General features: G+C 34.3%; 1 protein-coding gene across 5 annotated transcripts in view; it reads right to left on the reverse strand.

Moving 5' to 3' along the window:
• The window catches only part of LOC123559974 (F-box/LRR-repeat protein 7-like), a 33,337-nt gene extending 12,913 nt beyond the window's left edge, over positions 1–20,424 (reverse strand). Inside the window, exons 1-2 of one of the 5 annotated variants that reach the window (XM_053552220.1) lie at positions 20,379–20,424; positions 18,218–18,322 (exon numbers count right to left, since the gene is read on the reverse strand). In XM_053552220.1, coding sequence (XP_053408195.1) covers positions 18,218–18,322; positions 20,379–20,409 — 136 coding nt within the window. In that variant the 5' untranslated portion in view covers positions 20,410–20,424. Of the gene's footprint in view, positions 1–2,063; positions 2,086–6,663; positions 6,808–13,221; positions 14,533–16,378; positions 16,534–18,217; positions 18,323–20,378 lie in introns of those variants that run through there. The other 4 variants (XM_053552221.1, XM_045352153.2, XM_045352155.2 and 1 more) reach the window with 4 other exon arrangements.
• Between the last annotated feature and the right edge of the window lie 3,868 nt (positions 20,425–24,292).

Raw genomic sequence — 24,292 nt, forward strand, 5'->3', positions numbered from 1 at the left:
TTGTTGTTGTATGGGTGTTATTTTTAGTTTTCGCCAGTTCAGGAACCCTAAAGTCAAGACACTGCAACAAATATAGGTACTGGCTACACAATTAGAACAGGTGTAACTGAGATGCCTGGACAGAATATCAGCTAGGCGTTTTACTGCAAGAAACCTGTAGCTTTATATATACATGTATGCATTTTTAAAAAGAATCTTGCTTTAACAGCAGATTTTGTACAGCATTCATGAACCCTTTTCTAGAATTCTACTATGTATGAAATGATTTCGTGCACAATAACAAAATCTTGCAGCAAAATATTTGCTTACACTTTAGCGTTTTACAATGTTTTTGAGCAGTATAGCGATATCAAAAGCAAAAACTTTTATTCAAAGACCAACATGCCTATTGAACTTACTTTACAACAAGTTTGTTATTAAAGCACTTGTCCTGTTGTGTCCGCCTAAAACGCAACATGATAAACCTATATGTCACAATGAACACCATTACCTATCAAATTAAATATCACAAAAAATATTTCAATGACATGTGATGTGACGGGAATGCAGAAAATATCTATGTTTCTATGTAAAATACATAAATTATGCTATTTTCAAAAATAAAACACTATCTTCGAGATGAAAACGCATCTCATGGAAATATGTTGTTCTTTTCTTAACTATAGACTGCTTTTTAGAAAATATCTTTAAAGGCACTGGACTCCAGATCGTACGACAACAAAAAAGAAAAATAATAGGTATCAGGAAATAAATGCTTTATTTCTTAAGAAAGCTTTGAAACTTAATAACTGACAGACTATATGTTATGGAAGCACATGAGAATTAGTTGTTTTTACTATTTTTACACTGATAGTAACCCTTTACTCGAGGCAAACTGTCTTAATTATAGATATCTTTATGTAACAGTTTTTAAATACATATTCCTTCGGTACCTTTAACCCTTATCATGCTGGACACGATTGATCCTGCTTTTGCGACCAATGCAGATCATGATTAGCCTGCACGTCCGTGCAGTCTGATCATGATCTGCACTGTTCGCCATTCAGTCAGTATCTTTTTTGGTAAGCGCCCCTTTTAACAGTTAATGGCACTGTCCAAATTGAAAGATGGACAAGTTCATTATAGAAATTTAGCAGGGTAAGGGTTAAAGAAAATACATCTCATATCAACACCAAGGCATTAACAGAGGTTTCAGTGAAGAATGCGTCCAAAGTTTAGTTTCTAATGCTATTTTACGCGTGGGTCTAGTATCACTTCATTAATAAAATAATTATAGATACATCTAGATAACAAATGTAACATAAAAATAATCGAAAAAGTCATTATGTTTTTAGCAGGAAATAAAAGATAAATATCTATCCATGCTAAAATATGCTACCTTCATGGACAACCATTTATTAAATATCTATAAATTAATGACTATCGTGGGAATTCGTTGAAACTGTATGATAGCTCGTATGTCATTAACATGAGAAGTTTATTATGAAGTTGGAGGTAAATTGCTTATTCATTTCCAAGTTTTATTACTGAATAGAAAATGTGTAGCTTTTTTTCCACAAATGTGAAATTGACAGATGTATATCAAGTTTTCCTTCATTTAAAAAATGCGTCAAACTACTAAATAAACAGTTAAAGAATTTTCATTTTCAAAAACGCTGCAATTTAAGTGGCGTTTATTCTTGTATTCTTTTATGTTTTTAAGCATTTTTTTACGTTTAAGAAGCACGTAACATTTAATATTTTTTGTGTCTTTCACATTTCTTTCACAGAAAAATACCTCACGTAAAAATGCCTTGTACTATTTTTTTTAAACATGCCGGCCAAAGGTCTTACATATTAAAAGTACTACATACATACATTTTCTCTGGTCAGTGCGGACAAGTTTTGCATTGTTTTGGATAAACAACACCATGAAATTAAGTAGTCATTCGCCACATTTATGGTGACTTGCTGTGCTGACTTACATATGCCAAGAATGTTTAATTTATTTTATCCCAAAACAGCTGTGACAAGCAGAAAGAAAACTAAAGAAAAACAATATTTATTTCATTAATATAACTTACCGCACATGAACCATAAATAATTTAATATCCATATTTCACTTTTTATGAAGTCATACAATATTGATAAATTCCGCAGTATATCATACACACATCAAATGAAAAAAATTTCTTTACGCTCCTTTTTAGTTTATTATATACAGCAGACAAACATACACAAACACTTTTCAATTATACGCTATCAACTCGCTGTTACAATGTCAAACAAATCATTCCCATGTTGGACACTGGCTGATAAACTACTATATTAAATAAAAACACAGCTAAATCATGAATTCATATCTGTTCATTATAAGATAAAAGCCGTAAATCAATGGTTGGAAAATACTGTCCATGTAAGATGTCCTGTCGGTAGCCCAGAGCAAAGAGAAATCGTAACAGCGTAGGTTGTACATTGACAAAAACAGAAACGGGTTGAAACAAGTGATTTTTAAGCTGATTATTAGAAAGCAATATACTATTAATCTGGGATAATCCATAAGTTGGCAGTAATCATATTGTCACACAACGAAATGTTACATAAGTAAATTAGGATTCTCTGATAAAGGTGTGAAAACAGTCTTAAGACAACGTCCAGTGAAACGTTTGAGAGCGTGTAATCCTGCTTTTTTTCAGTTTCAACTTTTTACTGGTAATTAGGATAAACTTTCGACAGAATTCGACGTGATTCGACGAGATACCGTATTCGATGAAATCTCTCATTTGTCAGAATGCTGTGTCGACGATCTGTCATATTCGACGAAATGTCGTATCAACGAAATGGTTTTCGACGAAATGTCGTGCACCCCAATCAGCAATTCATTTGACTTTCAACAAACAGTTTCTCATCAGTGATTTGAATAAAATATGTATAGCAACAAATCATTAATGTTAGTTTCTCATAAATGTACCTATACAATCAACACACAAACACACACGCACACGCACACACAAAATTATATTAATTTTGAAATGTGCCACCTTCACATATTACAGACCAACTATAGTGACCTCTCAGTACCTCTCGGTATCTAAAACTCGCTTTCCCCAAAATTCCGCTTATAGAACTATAAGTCGAAGAAAATTTCAAGTCCCCTCGAAGAGTTACGCAGACTTCGAATATGCTGTAATGAATTTTTGGTCCAGCCATTTATATTGATTTTTTTTAAATTTTATCATCATCATCATCATCATCATCATCATTTGATATTGATCACCAAACATGCAAGGTAAGTCAATTATGATTAAAATGAACACGTTATAATTGGAGAGACGAAAATCAATTGCTGCAGTAACTGAATTCGGACACATGGAATCCGCGTATCAATAACTAAACCAAAGAACATCTGCTTGCTTTAGGCAGCTCAAATTAATATTTTGTACTGAATAGCGGGAAAGGTTTAACACAATACCTGAAGGTCATCAGAACAGTATATATGTTAATTCTAGATTCCTTATTTTCTATAAGGAGATTTTGAACATCCAACAAATGGCCATATGCTTAATGATTACAACAACATGCCATAGTTGAAAACTAAATACTTTATATATTTTCAGCTTTGACATGATTTTTAATCCTCTTTCAAGTACGTCGGTATTATGGTTATGAGTAAATATTTCTGTTTTCTGCTTTGAAAGTAAATATCATTTGAGTAAAATCATTCAGCTGAAATACATCGCTTGAAACTATAAACTTTAAATCCGCTTAAAGCGAAATTAATCTTTAGATATCAATAAAAGCGAAAATTCATTTGAAACGTAAGTAAATATCCCCTAGCTTATAACAACTTTCACACAGATTTGGATGCGTGAAGTTACAGAGTAAAATTACCAGAATAAATATCCTTTTTCAAAGGTTTTTGTGCCACATCTTGGTACAGATTCATTCGTCCCATTAAAGTCTCATTAATCTACATTTTAGGCAGCAGAAATTTGTATTCCCAGAGGTTAGCTCAATATAGTTTGCCGTGTAACTATAAGAAAAATATTTTCCCTCGACAATTTGAACTTCCAGTAAGTAACACAAGGGCAAACATACATATGGTCGTGTTTCCTTGTCAAAAATTTGAGTTATACTTTGAGGTACGAGTTGGTCACATACCAGGTATGACCTCCCATCACTACTCATAACAAATATGCGACACATTTTCAAATGAAACAAACAGGAAAAAGTTTACTTTGATAAACACAGTAATGGACAATTTGATTAACATTAGTAGATATAATGCGGAAATATTTAAGTAAGACAACGAAATAGGATTTAACACACCCTCATAAGATACTGTTGAAATAACTTACATGAATGAAATACAACGCTTACTAGATGCCCAACAACAACAATGGGGACAAATGATTTTGTCCGTATACACTGAGTAGACCTTTCATTTCATTTCGTTTGGGTCTAAATAATTATTCTTTAAGAAAAGGAATTCCTCCAAGAATTTATTAGAATGGTTGTTGAGCCAAGCTTCAGCAAATCATGACTTTGTGTTCTCTTACCATTGTGCTTGTATGAAAATTTCTTTTGCAATCTAATTTTATAATGTTATATACCATTAAATGTAATATAATTATATTAAAATATGCTGGTAAATGTTCACTAATCATGCTAATGAAAGGAGAATAAAGGATAAGATTTTTTTCTACAGGTGATATCATATTTAACTTCACACTGATGCCTGCACCACACCTAATTTCTATAGCCTTTGTCTTGTCAGTTAACGAAATTGATAACGATTCAATAAGTTGTGCACGTGTTTTGAAAATTTGAACTATGAAACTTAAGGTATTTAACAAAAATGCATTAAGCGCATAAAAAGGCCTACAATGCGTCCGTGTGTTATTATCAGAAGTAATGCTTTACGAAAAGAAAGGGAATTTATTTTCAGAAGACATTTAATCTGTACTCGTTATCTGAACTATGTATTCCATTGTTATCTAAACATGCATTTTATCTTTCAGAGAATTTCGAAAAAAAATAACTTACGCATAGAAAATGTATTTGCGGAGATTATAATCATAATTGCATTTTATCTGACAAATTATGAAAACTTAATACGAAAAATTACGCTTAAATGTCTTGTAAAATTCAATATAAAAATCATTTGACACTTCAAAAGCCGCCTGTCAAATTTTGTCATTTTTACACAATTGAAATAATTACATTCATAATGTGAATGTCTATTCCGCCGTATATCAAGCTGTTTTATGCCTGTTTTATTACAGATGTAATTTACCGTAAATATATTACAGCAACTATATTAAGTGGTGTGTTATACAATTTACAATGTTTTTTTTCGTTGCACTTATGGCATGAAAATTGTAGGAATACATTTTCGTATCATGATTCATATAATCATGCATTAAACTTGTAAATTGCAGTATTTCATGATAAATAATAAGGATGTTTGTGGTATACACATTGCCATTTTAAATTTACATCTGGTGAGGAATACGTAAACATGTTGTTGTTGTGTCTTTTTTTGTTGTTGTTGTTGTTGTTCTTTTTATGTTCAGACGTTTTTAGGTTTGAACGTATTGCGAATTTTAGTCTTCTCGGTATCCGTTTGCATAACTTTCTACTCCGTATACTGTTAAGGTAACAGACCTGGAATGACAATCGGACATTTCCGTTTATTTACGTAATTTTCCGTTTCCGATTTCGGAATTTCCCGGCTGACTTGTTTGACCTACATTAACGGCCAAAGAATACCGAAGTAGGATACGAAAATTACGTAACAGCACGTAAATTGCCGAGCACGGGACCAATACCTTAAAATATAAATGACACTACAGTAAAACAAAAAAAAGCGGAAGAAATCTATGGTTACAAACTGGACCTTCCAGAAAACAGAACTGGCCTTCCTCTCTGGGTCGAACCAACGACATCCAGATAAAGACCGTGAGTAGAAAATCACTGTTCAGAAAGATTAGAAAATGTCGAACAGACAACGTCGTAGAAGGGCAAAAGAAAATTAAAGAGACTTGAATCCAGACTTGGCTAAAATGATGTTTCTTTAAAATTGATGGCTGGTCATGTTATGAACATTAGAACGTGCGTTTTGTTTCCAAACTTATCTTAAAAATGCCAAATCTAGAAAAAAACATGTCTGAGACAGGAAATGAACCCAAGTTGCCTAGCCAATAAACCTATCCAACCATATTGACCAATACGCTACGGAGAAATTCGTACTTAAAACCCGTCTTTATAAAGCTTAATAATTAAGGCAGTTTATTTATAAATGCTTTTTATCTTGAATAAAAAACAGTAAAAACAACTTATTCTCGTGTGTTCTATGTCTTTGTCAATGTGTCAGTAACTAATTTTTCAATCTCTTCTTAAGAAATACAGCCATAATTTCCTGATGTCTTCAAATTTTCTTTTTTGTTGTCGCACGATCTGGAGGTCAGTCCCTTTAAGAAAAATGATAAAACGTCAAAGTATCTTACAAAAAACGCGCTCGGCATTCCGCAATATCTGCCTGCATTACACTTCTGGCTTAAAAATCCCTCCCTGGTCAACATTAATTTTATATTTTGAAAAGAAAAACTGATTAATTCTCTAAATGTTTTATCAGCTGGCAAAAATAAGTGCACTTTATTCATGAAAATTACTCACACATACCTAGATAAGAGTCCATATTTCAACTGTGTATTAATCCAGTGCAAACACCGATACAACTTGTCAAACTTGAATGATAAATTTCCGACACAATGCCTTTCTAATATGCATAGCCGTCAAAATAACAGGAAAAAGGAAAAACGAAGAAGCATAAAAATGCGTCGCCTTATAAACATTCTTTATATATACACGATAGTTTTTTCAACCTGTTAAGAAAACAATCAAATAAAACGAAAGTGAATGAGAACGCACTGAACCAGCTTCTCTTTAATTTTACTTCGACAAAACGCCTCAAAGGGAAAACAAATTGGTTTAATACGCTTCAATTAGAATCAATAACAATAAAACAGTGGGTTATTTGTATTGAACAGCGCATGTTTTATTTAATATAACGACACGATTGGTCTTGACGAACAACAAAAACATTTTTCAACCTTGTAAAATAACTGTCTGCTGAGAAATGTCGAAAAAAAAACCGACGTGAACTTCAACAACGTATGTATAAACCGCGGTACAAAATCAACGATTGAAATTCCTCCATGAGTTTTCATTTTTATATCTTTCCTTTTCACAATCAATGATTTGTTTACCAGAATAGCTTTCTTTCAAGTGGCACAACCTGCCTTTAGACGAGAAAGTAATCCATGGCAAGAGCTCCTCAGCCGGAGGTTCAAGGTTCGAAATACACCAAAAGTAGAGTCTAACAGGAGTTTCTACAATCCTTCACTTATCTGCGAAAGCTAACGTAAGTCTGGAACACATGTATATCAACCGATACAAAACTCGTCTATAATTTCAGTATTGACAGTCAATTCAACATTACCTAATTTAGATATTGTCTGTTGTCTGTCATTGTGTACATATTCCAAAAGAAACCCCTAATCTCCCTCCTTTTTTAATTATTTCATGCTTTACCATCCTAAACTGGCACACTACAAAGCATAGTTTTTATTTCATGTATTTCCCATACCAAACAAAAACTATTTTTATGAACGAAAATCAAACAGAGCGATAGGGAGCTAAGTGAAGTTTCTACAGGTGATAGATTAGATCTTCCAGTGAGTTTCTTTGCTCTTGAACTGGACAACACAGTCATTCGACAGCATTCAATAACCCCCTGTCAAACAACAAAATATCTACTATGATAACATTTGTATAAACTCCGTCCATCAAAAGTTTTTATTGACTACTTTTATACCCCTGAATATGGTAAGAAATCCTGTGTAACTAGTCCTTTGGTTTATAGAGATAAAGACAAGGGTCACCAACTGTGAAAATCTAAAGCTTTTGAAATGGAATTCATGCATGTAACAGCGACAAGGGACAAGGAGATAATTTTTACAAGGAACTATTTTTTATTATTTCACCATTATGACAGTGTCTGTCAATATGAAGAAGCCTTAAATCCATTATATCGGACAGTTTCCCAAACATGTTGATAGTCAGTTGTCCTTCAAATTATCCACTTAATCTTATGACATGAAATCTGCTAGGTCCCTTAAAACACTACCATATGTACACCAAAAATTACACGATTCATCAATAAAGTCATGTCCTGGCCAAAAGTCTTCGAGATAACAGCAAGCCAAATGAATACATTATATTATCATTTGAAGAAAAAAAAACCGAAGAACCAAAACAGAAAAAGTGAAACTGACCAGCAGTGAATGTGGTACATTAGGTTCCAAATCAGGAGAGGAATGTAAAACTATGACAACTGTTTGCTTTAGGTGACTGTTACGTCAGACAAAGCCACAACGTTATCAACAAGAAAATGTTGGTAATAGAAACAAGAACAAAGACCAAATAGAAACAATAGATTCTCAATGCAACATAATTCAATGTTCTGCGGTTTGTCCGCTGCACATCAACAATGGTTAAAGGAAATTTCCAAAAAGAAAAAATACAAATTACACAGTTTTGACAGGTCTTCTAGATAAAATTTCAGAGATAAATGAAAATAGTAGAAAAATACCACCAAACACGAAAAAACTATTACAATTTTAATAAACACCGACGTTTCGCCGAAAGGCTTAATCAGAGTAATTACAAATTAATACATATGTCATGTAGGTTTAATTAAGAGAGTCGTTTATAAATAACAATGACGAAAGGTTCAATGATCAAAGATATACGATATCAATTATTAGCAATCTATGTACCGATACATGGAAAACACCTGAATCATTTATAAGGTGAATGATATCTCAGTCGGAACAATGTGTGCATACAATTCACATACATGACTCTAGTGGGGAAAATCATGACAGGGATCACTGTATTGTTGATTGTGTTATTATTATTGTTGTTGTTGTTGTTGTTGTTGTTGTTGTCGCTTTCCGCTTCATTTGCTGCTGCTGATGATGACTGTGATGATGCTGATAAGGATGATGTTCTTGTTGTCGTTATTATTATTACTAATATTATTATTATCATTATACGGTAATTAGCATTGTTGTTGTTTTTCGATTAAGACACTGATGATGATGATGATGATGATGATGATGATGATGATAATGATTATAAGGATAGTAGTGGTCATTCTGATGACGAGATTGATGACGAGGTGCATGATGATGATGGTAATGAAGCTAGACTAATGGGATTATCTGTGCAGTGTGGATGGTAGAAGGGGTAGTCTTGTGGGATTGCAGGTGTGATGTGGATGGTAGAAGGGGAAGTCTTGTGGGATTGTAGGTGTGATGTGGATGATAGAAGGGGAAGTCTTGTGGGACTGCAGGTGTGATGTGGATGGTGGAAGAGATAGACTTATTTGAATAATAGGCGAGATGTGAATGGTAGAAGAGATAGACATAGCCGTGTTTGAATAAAAGGTGTAATGTGGATAGTAGAAGAGGTAGACTTGTTTGAATAACAGGTGTGATGTGGATGGTATAAGAGGTAGACTTGTTTGAATAATAGGTATGATGTGGATGGTAGAAGAGGTAGACTTGTTTGAATAATAGGTATGATGTGGATGGTAGAAGAGGTAGACTTGTTTAAATAATAGGTGTGATGTGGATGGTAGAAGAGATAGACTTGTTTGAATAATAGGTTTGATGTAAATATGTTTAAAAAATAGGTCAAAGTATATATTCCCCCTCATTTCATTTCCTTGAATGAAATCCGCTTTTTAGTTCTTTTTCAGTTTTTTTTCTATTTTTCTATAATATATTGTATCTTATATCTCAAGTCAATGTAAATTTTGTCTTTTTTTGTAGCTTCTACACCATGTCACATTTTTCAGATATATGTAATGTTTTACTGTATACTCTTGTGTCACTTTGTGATTTGAGTTTAATAAAGGTAATGTTGTTGTTGTTGTTAAATAAGGTTTCTCACTTTAATCATGATTGGATGTACAAAAAATGAATAATAGGTGTGGTGTGGATGGTAGAAGAGGTAGACTTATTTAAATAATAGGTGTGATGTGGATGGTAGAAGAGGTAGATTTGTTTAAATAATTGGTGTGATGTGGATGGTAGAAGAGGTAGACTTGTTTGTATAATAGGTGTGATGTGGATGGTAGAAGAGATAGAGTTGTTTGAATAATAGGTTTGATGTGAATGGTAGAGGGAGTAAACGTTTGGGACTATATGTGTGGTGAACTTGCTTCAACGTTTGGTCTAAGTGTTGTCTTGCAGCTGTTAAGCTCAGAAATGTCTGATTATAAATTCATTTCAAAATAACATGTGATTCTGGTATGTGATTTTGCAAAAATATCTAATTACATTCACGAGTGTTACCTGACTGCCATTCAGAAAAAATGTAATTTGTTATCAAAAAGAGTTATATAACAAGCTACCATGATTCAAAACAATCTTCCATTCCAAAAACGATGATTTCCGTATGGTGACAAATAACTGATTTTAAACATATGAGCCGTGCCATGGGAAAACCAACATAGTGGGTGTGCGACCAGCATGGATCCAGACCAGCCTGCGCATCCGCGCAGTCTGGTCAGGATCCATGCTGTTCGCTAACAGTTTCTCCATTTCCAATAGGCTTTAAAAGCGAACAGCATGGAGCCTGACCAGACTGCGCGGATGCGTAGGCTGGTCTGGATCCATGCTGGTCGCAAACCCACTATGTTGATTTTCTCATGGCATGGCTCATATTATACTGATTTTTATTGTCTCAGTAAACACTTAATCATATTTTACATTTCTTTGATTAAATATAGAAAATTGTATTTTTTCCCATCAATTCATATTGAAATAAAGTATCGTTGTAGACTAAACTTGAATGCACGTCCAATCAAATGGCAATTAAGTGAACTGAATGTGCTTTTGAGACAACTATCAAATGTACTGGGCGACTTTCATTCCTTGTCTAACATGTCCCTTTCGCACGTGTGATATTCTATCAATGCATCCACTGTCAATGGATCTGATATTGTCAGAGGGTGGAAAGCAGTTCAAAAAGTTCATCTGGTACGGAATGTACGCGACTTTAAACAAGAAAATGAATTCAACTTCACGTGCTGCAGATGGTTGTTTAAAATCTAGGAGCCTAACAATATGAACAAACATATCCATAATTAGGAAGCCTTCCCATTAATAACGGTGACTGACACACCTCAATCTGCCATATAGGACAGAACGGTATTACAAGTTTGACAAGATCAAATTTGATAGACTCTCGTACAAGCATGTGTAAATGTGTTTGTCTAAGCTGGAAAGTATAGAACACAACAAAGGACTCGGACTTTTACACAGTCTGTTCATGAGAGGTAGTAAACTGTGCAGCACCCTCATGTCCCTATAACTCCGCCTAAAGGAACTCTGTTATACAGAAATATTGACACAACCCTGGAAAATGCAAAAGCCTTGGATAATTTGAAACTTGTATTGCTGGATGAGCTTAGTCATTGACGATCAGCTGCAATATTTCTTTCATCATTTAATTTTACAAGTTATTAGTTACTCAATTTGACCTGAAAGTATAACTGCTATAGAAATGAAGAGTAAATTATGCATAAAATACAGAAAATTCTCAATAAAACGCCACCTATAGTAATAAATTTTGCCATTGCATTTAGATGAAATACAGTAAAACTTAATTTTCCTCGCATAAATATTTAACCAAAACAACAATTCTTGATGACATATCAAGTTTAACATCTTGAAAACCTTTTGATTTTTTATGTGTAATTCTGTTGAATATTTCCACCGTACTTGTAAAGTAAACAGGTGGTACACAAAAGACCGGAAATGCTTGAGAAAACCAAAAAGAGAAAGATATTATACCATTAATTATTATGTTCTATTGAATATCTACTGACATTTACGATGATACATGGTGTCCTAACTGTGTCGTACTAATCCATTTAGTAATTAAATAAGCAATTTGCGTGACTAAAGTGTTGAACACCGTCGTATTTGCGGTTTATACTGCTTCGCTGTATTTCCCGAGAAGCCGCTTTTGTACGTGTTTCTTAAGGGTTATCGTTTATCTCCTGACCGCAAAGGATGGAAATTGAAAAAAGAAATGAGTATGTTTTATAACAAGACTACACTAAACTGAAAGCTGACGCGTACACAAGTTTAAGAATTCCCTTGCTTGATGGCAATACTGTCCCTTTGCATATTTATAACCGTGTGAATATTAAAAACTTTCTTGGTTAATGTCAAATCTACCCAAATTTCACCCATAAACCGACGTAGGTAGCGCAAAGTTGCTAAACTTAACAAGCTTTGTTTTTAACGTAATATCAACCATAAATGAACGTAGGAAGCGCGTTCTGATGACATGACCAATGTGATTTATCCAGATGTAATTACTATAAGAAACAACTAATTAAGTTAGACTATCTTAATATAGCCTGACGCACTACTAGTAGTGCAGGTCTAGCTCTGCGTCTGTCCGAAACGAATCAAAACACATATTGCCTGGGAAAATATAATTTTGCAATATGTCTCAGCTCTATAGAACAATAACCTAACCATAGAAGCGTTCAGCATGACTAGGATATATTCATCTGTAGAAATATCATTCAAATGATAGAGAATGTGAAACGACAGATCAATAGTTAAAATAATTACCACAGAAAGGGATTGGAACAAGGAAATGAGCTCATATTACCACCTTGAAAGGCAATATAACTGAGGAAGGATATAATATCACCCACAGGTGAAAAATATGAGACAACGATAGATAGTTAAGTCAGTATTATTGTTATGTCAGGATCAGAAGAAACGTATTGACAAGAACTTTCTCCGTCTGAAATGTTCCTATACAGGTAACAGTCTTATATGCCCTACTGGAAATATCAGTGACAAAGACATCTCAGAGAGAAAGCATGTGGAAACAGAAAAATATTTAAAACATTAAAAAAGAAACACTTCATTATTTGAAATTGTAGAAAAGTATTTTTATCCATTTGTAAAATCAAACGCTGCTATAAACAAGTTTTAATTGTGGCGATAAAAAATCTAATGATCACTTATCTGGGTGCATTTAATATGTATACGCTACGAACAGACATGTACGGTCAATACTCGGTATTGAAACATATAGACATATATAGAATGTCTACACATGAAAGTCCTTGCTACATACCTAGATCAACATTATCCATGTTATAGAACAGATCTTGAATCACCCCATTCCAGTCAGTATGTTGTTTATCCCTGGAAGACTCACAGCTGTGAACCCGGGGATTAAACTCGGACATGTCCGTTCCTTGGCTTCCACCCGGCCCAGGAACAAACGCACTGACATTGTTTATCTCCGCGAATATATCTGTCTGCGGACTTTTGTTGGACCTTGAACCACTTCTTTCCCGGGTAAAACCATCAGTTGGGGCCTCTTGGTTCAAGGACGGGTTTACGTGGTTACGTTTTGTGTGGTCTGTACAGAAACAGGGCTTTGCTTGGAAAACCGTGGGTGCTTCGTAATCCATAAAACGTCCATTTGTAATGACACTATTTTCCATGACGATGTGCTCAGCCCATCGGCTTGCAATGGCATATCAGTTACTTCCTTTATATCCAAGGACGACTAAAATTTGTAAATTCTGTCTCAGCAACACTGTACTGTCATAACCAGCCTAAATATTCTTAGAAACCTCCTCAACCACTAGCCAGTTTTTTTTTACTATTCTAATCTTATATTATTAGAATCATTTACTCTATTCCGGCCGTCAATACCATATCTAGAATCAGGTTTTTTGTCACTAGAATTTCTAAACACCATTCAAAATTATCTTTTAAACTAGACTGAAAATCATTACAATGAATATCTGATCTTGTGTTATCTAGTTCCTGTCATTAGTGGCTGTCATTAAGCTATGGCGTGTTTTATGGTTTCATATTTTGAATTATTTACATAAAGGTGTGTATTTACTTTTTCTCCCCTTTTCTTTCTAGCGGCTTATCACTGAAATATTGCTATTTCCTACTGTATCGATTTTTGGCAAATAATTTCTCATACTGTCGCTTAAAACTTGCCAATTTATCATGATAAGGACGTGATTATGTCCCATAATAGACTCCCGAGTCCTTAGATAACAAACTAGTTAGGGTTATCCACTCCAAATTCTACATGAAATATTCATAACTTTTAATCAACACAGACGCCGATTCTAACGCAGACGACAATTTAGTTACTGGTATTATCTTAGTAACACTTTTATTCGACAAAATCCAATATACAGAAAGTCTTGTAGCACAATATCTAACGTGTTGATAGTCTTGAAAATGCTTTTCATACATTAACACAGCAAACTAACGGTAACTCGTGTCTAGACTTAAATCCAGTTTCTTTAATAAACGATTAAACAGAAAAACGTTCGACATGAAACATAAGACATCTAAATACATCCGCAAATTTTATGCACACCTGTCATTACCGGTGTTCTCATGTCAATAATAAAACGGTAATACATGAAACTGCGTGCATGCTTGCGTATTATGGCTTATACAATCACGTGGTGTAGAAAGCCGATATGATTTTATTGATGCAGTGAAAGAAACTGTGACGGATAAAAAAGCATCAAAAGAAATAAAAGATGTGTATTAAAATACCTTAAACTTAATAGCTTAAGATCAGATGAAAAGAGTTTTGTTAAATCTTTAATGTACGACACAAAAAGCGCACCCGTTGCACTAACGGAAAACTTGCCTTCTCTTTGCGAGTGGTTTCCTGTCTGTTTAGAAATACAACTGCTTCCTGACACAGCACTTATTCAGAACGAATTTTGAAATAACTTCTGAAGTGTTAAATTTGTGGGAAATGAAAATGAAATACAATTTATATCAGATTGCCTCAATCAGAATTTAATATTATCATTATTATTATTATCATTATTATTATTATCATTATTATTATTGTTGTTGTTGTTGTTGTTATCGGTTCTGTTGGCGCTGGTCATGATGGTGCTGTCATGATGGTGGCCATGTTATTACTGTCTTTTACTGTTTGGAACCGTTGTCTTCTTGTGTTCACGACACTTCTAGGAACATTGGCGTGGTACGTATATACGCTTATGTAGGATGCACAAAAAGTAATGATAAAAGCTAGGTGATAAATCATTTGTACAAAGGCCTGTCCTACCACTGAACTGCCAGTCCTCTATAGAAGTTCTCTGAAGTTTGGGATGAGGCTAGCTGTTCTATAGTCTTATACTAGTGCTCGAGTGTTTGCTTTAATTCATCATCATCATTATCACCATTATCACCATCATCGTCATTACTATTATCATTTTTACTATTATCATTATTATTATCATTATTATTATTATTATTATTATTGTTGTTGTTGTTATTATTGTTGTTGTTGAAAATTGAAAATATTTTCAACCAGAAATACAATAATTATGTATATAAGATCCTCAGCCTATACATTCTTCAGTAAAACATTTAACTGTCAACTATTGGTGATCGAACGCAAGAAATATCGGTTAATCGGTTCCGGTGTTTACATTCGCCATTGACTGCATACATAAATAACGCCACTTGTACTTTCTCCCTGATAATGTCTTTTCAGCAGTCAGGGAAAGGCTGGTGATTGACTTTTGAAGAACTTAATGGTTTCTACTCCATTTAGAGTGTATTATATTATAACTGCAAGACCAATGATGGACATGTATGGATGTCAAAGAGCTTTAAGAAGAGATACGTTGAATGCACGAAGAGATAATTCGGATGCACAATCCAGAGGTCACGTGTTTCAACCTAGCTGCCGGTTTTAACAGTCGCACCGCTAGGTGACAGACAACTTCATCTGATTTCAGTCTTTTAAAAAGGAGTCTATAAAGCAGCATTCTCCTGATTAAGCAGTGATTTGGTCAGTATGCAATTGATATAAATAGTAGTATGTGGGTGTAGCTAAATGAAATGAAATGGTCACATCTGCAATGCAGAATAATGCAAGAAGGATTGTTAAATGGGATGATAAAGCAAAAAAAAATAAAGTTGTCTATCAAGAGAAGAGTATTGACGCATACCATCTTCGTGGAAAATACAAAGCCATGCCGTATGACAGACTTAACTAACCATGCTCAGCTAATGCAATAACGGGGCAGTGTAAGCTCCTGAGATACCATGATCAGAGTTGTGTAAGCTCCAAAGATGATCAGAGCTAGACAAGTTCAAACATTTATAAGAACTGCTTAAGTGGCAAACCATGTTGCAGTATATGACTAACACCTCATAAACATTCCAATCCGTACGGAATTAAAATAAAGAACTCCTTTAAATAATACATTATTACATACCGAACAATATTAGCTAAATCCATCTCTCTTTCAAGTGGTCCTTCTGAATACTACATTAAATGCTACTTCATAAATTCGCTAATTCCGTTTCATTACAGAGTTCGATCAATTTTGTTTAAACTTCACTGAAATACGAAGATCATTAAGGCTTAACCTCTGCTTATTGTAAAAGTAAGAAATTCAATGAATATTTGTTTTGTGTATGGTAAATCGATTGGAACTAAAATTTTGGGGTGTAAAAAACAAAAGTTGAACAAATCGCTGGTGCATACTTCAGCGGTTTTATGACCGCTGTAACTGATACGGGGGTTTGGGTGACTTGCGTGTGTGTGACTTTCTGATAGTATAGCTCGACACGCAAAAACTAAAATATGATACCGACACCTGTAAAATTGTAATACATTCAATGATTTATGCAAAAATGGTGTCAAAGTAGTAATTTGATAAATGTATAACTAGTTAGAAGTGAAATGAAAAACAAATGAAGTATTTTACATGAAATGATATATGTTTTCTGGATACTTGACTACGATATCAGTATTTGCTGAGATTAGTAGACACTTGTCATTTCATCTAATCATTTATTCATACAGCCAATTTGATAATTCAGGAAGTTTACCACTATTTTGGGGTTGTCTTTTTTGCAGTTAAAGGTCGGGCTATTTGAAAACTCGACTAATATCGAAGTTATTATTTTAGGCACAGAGCTGCTGATACTGTTGTTGTTATTTTTAGTGAAAGTGTTGGGGTTTTTTGGAACAAAATATTTTAGTTTGCCAGCAAAAAAAATTAATTCTATTTATATGCAACTTTATTATTTTTTTTTTCGTGGTTTCGTAAAAAAAGAAAAGTTGCAGGAAAAAGAGGGGTAAAAATTGTTACGACTTTGAACTAATGAGTCGTGTGAAATAATTAAATGATAAATAAATCATGAAAGTCTGGTTTTACAACAAAATTTGTTAATAATTAATAATTTATTACTTTAAAGAGGGCAAAGTCTTTGTGGTCATTGAATTGACATGCCGATCATTTCTATTGACCAACCTAGTTTATAATCACAAATACCTGGCAATTTATTCCTATTAAATATTTATATTAGCCCTTTGATCTTTGTACATTTACACGCGTTCAGCTAATTTGATCACCTTACAATAAATGAAAGGGGAGAAAGTGCCACTTTTTCCAGGTCTGACATGTGTTAGAACACTTTCTGAACTAGCCAAGGAGATTTATATCCCCGTGGAATTTGTAAAATGAAAGTTAATCATCACACAGACGCAGCAAGACTGTCTCTCACAATGGTAAATTATATTTAACTGTATTTGTAGAGAATAAGAGAGATGTAATATATCATAAAAGTCTACATTCCAGTCTTGATTTATATTTCTTCTACAATGACAAAGTCACTAAACTTCAATTTCCACCGCATGATTTTAACAAATATATTGCATGTTTTGTTTGCTTGCTTTTTAAACTCTCATTTTCAAGTGACCCGTATATAACAAACAGAAATATATCTGGTTGGAAATCATTCAAGAATAAAATTTAAGATATCAAGTTCATTCATATATATCATTCTCTAATAGCGGTCACTACGGCCCGGTTTTATCCAAGAAGAAACAAAGGTGACTTATACCACGTCCGAAATAGTAACTATCGACGTCAGTTCTCCAACCTTTCTTCTATATCTCTAGAATTTTGCTAAAAAGCATTCTTCTTATGTCTTTTTTTCTCAGATATTCTCTTTGAAATAAAATTGGAAATCAATTTTCCTTTACTACATATTGAGTCATACGGCAGCCTCTGACAAAAAACAGCAGGTTAGGACAAAGAACCTACCTTGAAACGTGACAATTTTCTTCACTCGACATTTGTAGAAACTGCTTTCGAATTCTTTTATATCAAAAACGGAATAATCCGCCGTCTGGTCAATAGGTATAGGAACTGAAACGATATTAATAAAATGATACTCCACATAAATAAAGTAATAGAGTCTATTCTACACTCAATAAAGAAGAATCAATAAGATCATTTTTTTTTCGAACATATGTATTCGTTGCACCAGAAGAATTGTTAGCTTTTCTTATAATTAGATACCATAACAATATTCGAATTCGTACAATTTTGACGAAATTCTCTTTAAAATCAAGATCAAAGTCACTGAATGATTGGATCGGATGCCTTAAGCGCTTCAACTATTATAGAATAATCATTGAATACGGATTAAATATAACATTGTCATATTTGTATACCAATCATTAAACATCAATCATTATTTTATCATTTTACTATATATTTGCTTTTAAACGACAAAACAAACTTCTACTTACCGTCTTCAATAAGATCATTACGATAATATAATTCCATAACTTGCATTTAATGAATAGTTAATTGTTCCTTTTATTTCGTTAAATAATTTTATCATTTGCTAATATTTCACTTTTTAAAGAAAATGAATAAGCACTATTATTCCCAGAGATTTCACCAAAAACAGTCTACTAGTAAAAGGGAAAAACAAAACTGGTGTTCACCGCATCACTGAATAAACCCTTTTTCAGATAACATGTACATATTTTGTGACTGAAAAGCCGGCTTTAAAGTTACGTAACAATTTTATTCCTGTATCCTTAGAGGCGTCAAATACTGAATGGCTTCAAGCCATATTTAAAGACGCTGCGAGATTTCCTAATCCGTCTTTTCTTCCAGCAACACTGACAATGAAAACTTTCATATAATATAATAAACGTTTGATCTTGTCCCCCAATGCTGTCGGATAAAAACAAGTTCTCGTCCATTAGATTAAACAAAAAATTCTCTAATTGTTACAGAAATTCGTCCAGAGTAAAACGTATACGGTATTTTGCCAAAAAGCAACATAAAATTCTATTTTAGTCGCAAGTGAATCTTTCATGCCGACTGGTCTTAAATTGGATGACATGTCAGTTGAAATGTTTAATTGTTTTCACTCCATTTAATACAAATTAGAAAAAAGGAAATCGATCCAAGTTTTATTAGCGTGTCAATGACATTTCAAACAGAACTTGTAACGATTGGGGACAAGTATCAAGCGCGTCAACTTAACGCGTTTACAAGCAACAGTTCAGAAGCGCACGTCTCGATTTTTCCTTATTGCAAAACAGTCAGAAATCTAAACACATCTATAATTCCATTGAAATTATTAGCATGAATATTTTCCCCGATAAGAGCAGCTCTCTCTCTCTCATGCACTTAGAACTGCCAATTTACACTATCTTGCACAAGTATGGTATTCCATATGGTCGGATAAAAACAATTGAAGAAAACATCTATTGCTCTTGTATCATCATTAGGTATAAAAAAAATCGATGTGTCCAACTTTGACATCTTTTATCAATTACTCGTGCATGTTAAAATCACGTGTATTCTCAGTAAGTTGAATAATCTATAAAGATATCAATCTCTTCATTAATTCCATCACGAATAGGATATTTTATTGCCATTGCCAGGAAATGTGGTCCTTGGTGTCCGTATTAACAGAAATAAAGCCTTTTCACATGCACAGAAAATAACATTTTTAATAAAGTTAATGGTGCTTTATTAGTTTTATCCGTTTGTTGTCCCTTATTTATGTCTGTAGGCTATTTATCCGGTTCTCTATGTGGATACGTCACAGACCTGTGACCATATGTCAACATACTTATTGATTCAGTTAGAGCCTTGTTTAAGTTACAAACGGCGTTGGCGTTGTTGACCATTTCGCACAGTAACGTAAAAAACGGTAGATTTGCCATTAATCATTTATGTCAAATATCTTGGTTCATTTGAAATTTGGCATGAAATTCGCACATTATATAGTGCGTAAAGCAATGCACCCAACTCGCGAACAGTATGATCATAATGGCAGCATAGACGTCGGCGCGTAAACGGCATGGAACACATTTGGCCGCAAAAAAAAAAATCATGTAAAGAAAAACTGTTCTCTAAGTAGTTTCATTTAAAAAAAAAGACAGGAAGCACTCACCTTTTTTATATTTAGCATTCCAAGCTCCCATGATTCCCTGCTCCTATTTTTTCACAGACTAGTAAAACGTGTAAATATTTTATGCCACTATCACTGTTTACATCAGGCTTCATTCAAGTCCTCGCCTTTCATAAAGTAATTAAAGTTTATTAAAAATCGGGGTTGTACGACCTTTGAGTGCCGAGATACGTTTTCATTTCTGTCAATAACCCTCCATTCAGAATTTACAAATGTTTCATAACTTTTTTTGAAACCCTAATTACCAAGTAATTGCTCCGTTTAGAAGTAATTTTACTCCAATACAAATAAACTTATGACAGAATTTTTATATTTAGCGTGTTATATTTGTCTATAATCTACATTTTTTGTGACATTAAGTCTTATTCCTGTGTAAGCAATGGGCAAGTCGTTCTTTGTTCTAAATGGAAATATTTACATGTGTTATTAGAGACAAACGCAGTAAAGAAATTTGTCTCTATGGTCAATGGGTATTAATAACACTTCTGACCAGTATCGAATGTTCTTTATTTCTTGTTTGCATTTTGAACGGAATTCCTAACTATAGCCGCTGATATAATAATTAAACAATTTAAGGTTCATTAAGATGAAAAGAAAACATTAATTTTCAGCACGAAAGGACTATTATCCGAGTGACATATGTTGACCCTACCGGTATTTCATCACGTGTTAAAACGTCCAGGATCTACTTGTCTATTGGTTAAAAAAAACAAGAACGTTGTCAACATCGTATGGCACATTGCCTGTGTAAATGCTTGATAGAAAACTATCATAAACTCCAAGTACACCAGCAATACTGAACGTATTCGGACAACATGCTCACGATGATGTAAAAACAAGTTTCATCTGAATCTTACAGAAACTCTAGGGCTGAGTACACATGGTATACATATGCATGTATTATACAGTATTTAAATACTGTCAAACTCAAAACAGAGGAACAACTTCAACCAAACAGCCCTAGGAATATACGTATGTTCACTTTTATGCTGAAGATGTTTACAAAATTTCAACTGAATTTGATCAAAGTTGTAGGTGTCAAGTACAAAAGGAAGTGTGGCAGACGGACAGTTTTCAAACACTACACGTCTCCCGGGTCTTGGACACAACAGGCACACTGACAATACTCCCCTTCCTCATAATACTAGCTTACGCAGAAAACCTTTACCAAAGATTAAATAATTGTGTCTTGTGCTTAACGTCGCACCGAGACAATTATAGGTCATGTGGCGACTTTCCAGCTTTGGTACAGGATGATCCCAGGAGTCCCTCGTAAGCTGTAAGTCGGAGATACGGAACCTGGTTCAGAATGGTACGTCATTTCATGATGCCAAAGACGGACGAAGAGTTTGAAATCATCCCGAGAAACCAATTCACATGCTTGAATGAAACTTGCCGCATAAGGTCATCTCGTGTTAACAAAGATCTGAGTGGAGTGTAAAACATTTCGTCAATTAGTTTTTGTTTTTGTTTGTTTGGGGTTTAACGCCGTTTTTCAACAGTATTTCAGCTATGTAACGGCGGACAGTTAACCTAACCAGTGTTCCTGGATTCTGCACCAGTACAAACATGTTCTATGCAGGTAACTGCCAACTTGCCCACATGAATCAGAGGTGGAGGACGGATGATTTCAGACACAATGTCTTTTATCAAATCGTCACGGAGAACATACGTTCCGCCCCGACCACGCGATCCGTAGATCGGCGCTCCTCCTATTGAGCTAAGCTTGCAGGTTAGTAAGTTTTTGAGACACTAGTTTACGTGCTAAACTTTCGTAAAACGCCTAAGAAACCTGCTCTGTAGATGAGTTTCAAGAGACCTGCTTACCAAACCTTATTTGTTAAAATGGGGCATACTTTCGGCAAAAAGAAAATTAATTAACTTGCCCTTTGAGGTCATCTGATAATGAAGCCGTGTGTAAAAAAGTATTTTAGTAACGCAGTCATCAATAAAATGGACGACAGCAAAACCTTTTATTATTTCACATATTCGAGCTAAAAGTGATGCCCCCATCTGCCTGGCATGGACTTCTTCAGATTTTTAACACGCACTGCCGTTTATCCAACGAAAGCATAAAGGCGTCTGCACTTGTTGAACTGCACAGTTGGTTTGAAATACATGCATTTGAACAGCTCTTCATTTTGTTTTAAATATCAAACCACTTTTTTAAACGGTAGGCATCTGTCGAGCTGAAGCATTTGGAAATATACCCGTATTTTCACTTTGTTCCAGTTGTATCAGAGATTTTATGACATAATTTCTTTCTTATTTAGTTTACATGTAATCTTCAGTGCACGACTCAACCTGCTAACTGAAAAAGAGGTTTGCTAACAACAAAACAATATTAGCTAAGAGTCTACATGTGTTTGTGTCTTAATTCAGTTCTGCATAATTATGGACTTACTGCAAAAAAAAGTACATGTAGTTTTCTTTTCTAATTATACGACATGATAAGGACAGGTTGACGCAAAGATTATTACTATTACACTTGAAGCAAGGTAATGATCAGCAAGCCATTATTACTACAAATGTATTACACTCGAAGCAAGGAGCTTATCAGAGAGCTGTTATTCATATAATATTTGAAGCATGGTGTTGATCAGAGAGCCATCATTACTATTACACTTGAAGCAAGGCAACAATCAGAGACCCGTTATTACTATCACACTCGAAGGAATGCTCCGATCAATTTATTTATTTGGGTTTTACGGCACACCAACACAGTATAGGTTATATGGCGCCAAACAGGACTACAAATTTTGGTTCCACATCTCATTTACATCGAAATAAAAACATGAGGTATGGAATCAAAATTTGCATACCTGCTGGAATTATAGAGTTACTGCAAAACCAAGTGTTAAGACCCTATTAGTCTCCTCTTACGATCATGCAAGGGTAAGGCAGTGGTTCCAATTCTTTTTATACACAGATCGTCCCAGAATCACATGGGGCAGGCAACGATCAAAGAGTCGTTATTACTATTACACTTGAAGCAAGGCAACGATCAAAGAGCCGTTATTACTATTACACTTGAAGCAAGGCAACGATCAGAGAGCCGTTATTACTATTACACCTGAAGCATAACAACGATCAGAGAGCCGTTATTACTATTACACTTGAAGCAAGACAACGATCAGAGAGCCGTTATTACTGTTAGACATGAAGCAAGGTGCTGATCAGAGAGCCGTTATTACTATTACACTTGAAGCAAGGTAATGATTAGAGAGCCGTTATTACTATTACACTTGAAGCAAGGCAACGATCAGATCCGTTATTACTATTACACTTTTAGCAAGGCAACGATCAGAGAGCCGTTATTACTATTAGACATGAAGCAAGACAACGATCAGAGAGCCGTTATTACTATTACACTTGAAGCAAGACAACGATCAGAGAGCCGTTATTACTGTTAGACATGAAGCAAGGTGCTGATCAAAAAGCCGTTATTACTATTATACTTGAAGCAAGGTAATGATTAGAGAGCTTTTATTACTATTACACTTGAAGCAAGTGAATGATTAGAGAGCCGTTATTACTATTATACTTGAAGCAAGGCAACGATCAGAGATCCATTATTACTATTACAATTACACTTAAACCAAAGTGCTGATTAGAGAATTATTATTACTATCACACTTGAACCAACGAGCTGATCACACCTGTTATTACTATTACTACTAGACTTTAACCACTGAGCTGGCCAGAGATCCATTATTACAATTGAAGCAAGGATCTTATCAGCTAGCCATTATTACTCTTCAAAGCAAGTAGCTGATCAGAGAGTCATTATTTCTATTACATTTGAAGCAAGGTTCCGATCATCAGAGTCAATATTATCATACCTCTTGAAGCAAGGTGCCGATCAGCGAGCCATTTTGACTAGTACACTTGATGCA

The sequence above is a fragment of the Mercenaria mercenaria genome, chromosome 10 (assembly GCF_021730395.1).
Source record: "Mercenaria mercenaria strain notata chromosome 10, MADL_Memer_1, whole genome shotgun sequence".
NCBI classification, from domain to species: Eukaryota; Metazoa; Mollusca; class Bivalvia; order Venerida; family Veneridae; genus Mercenaria; species Mercenaria mercenaria.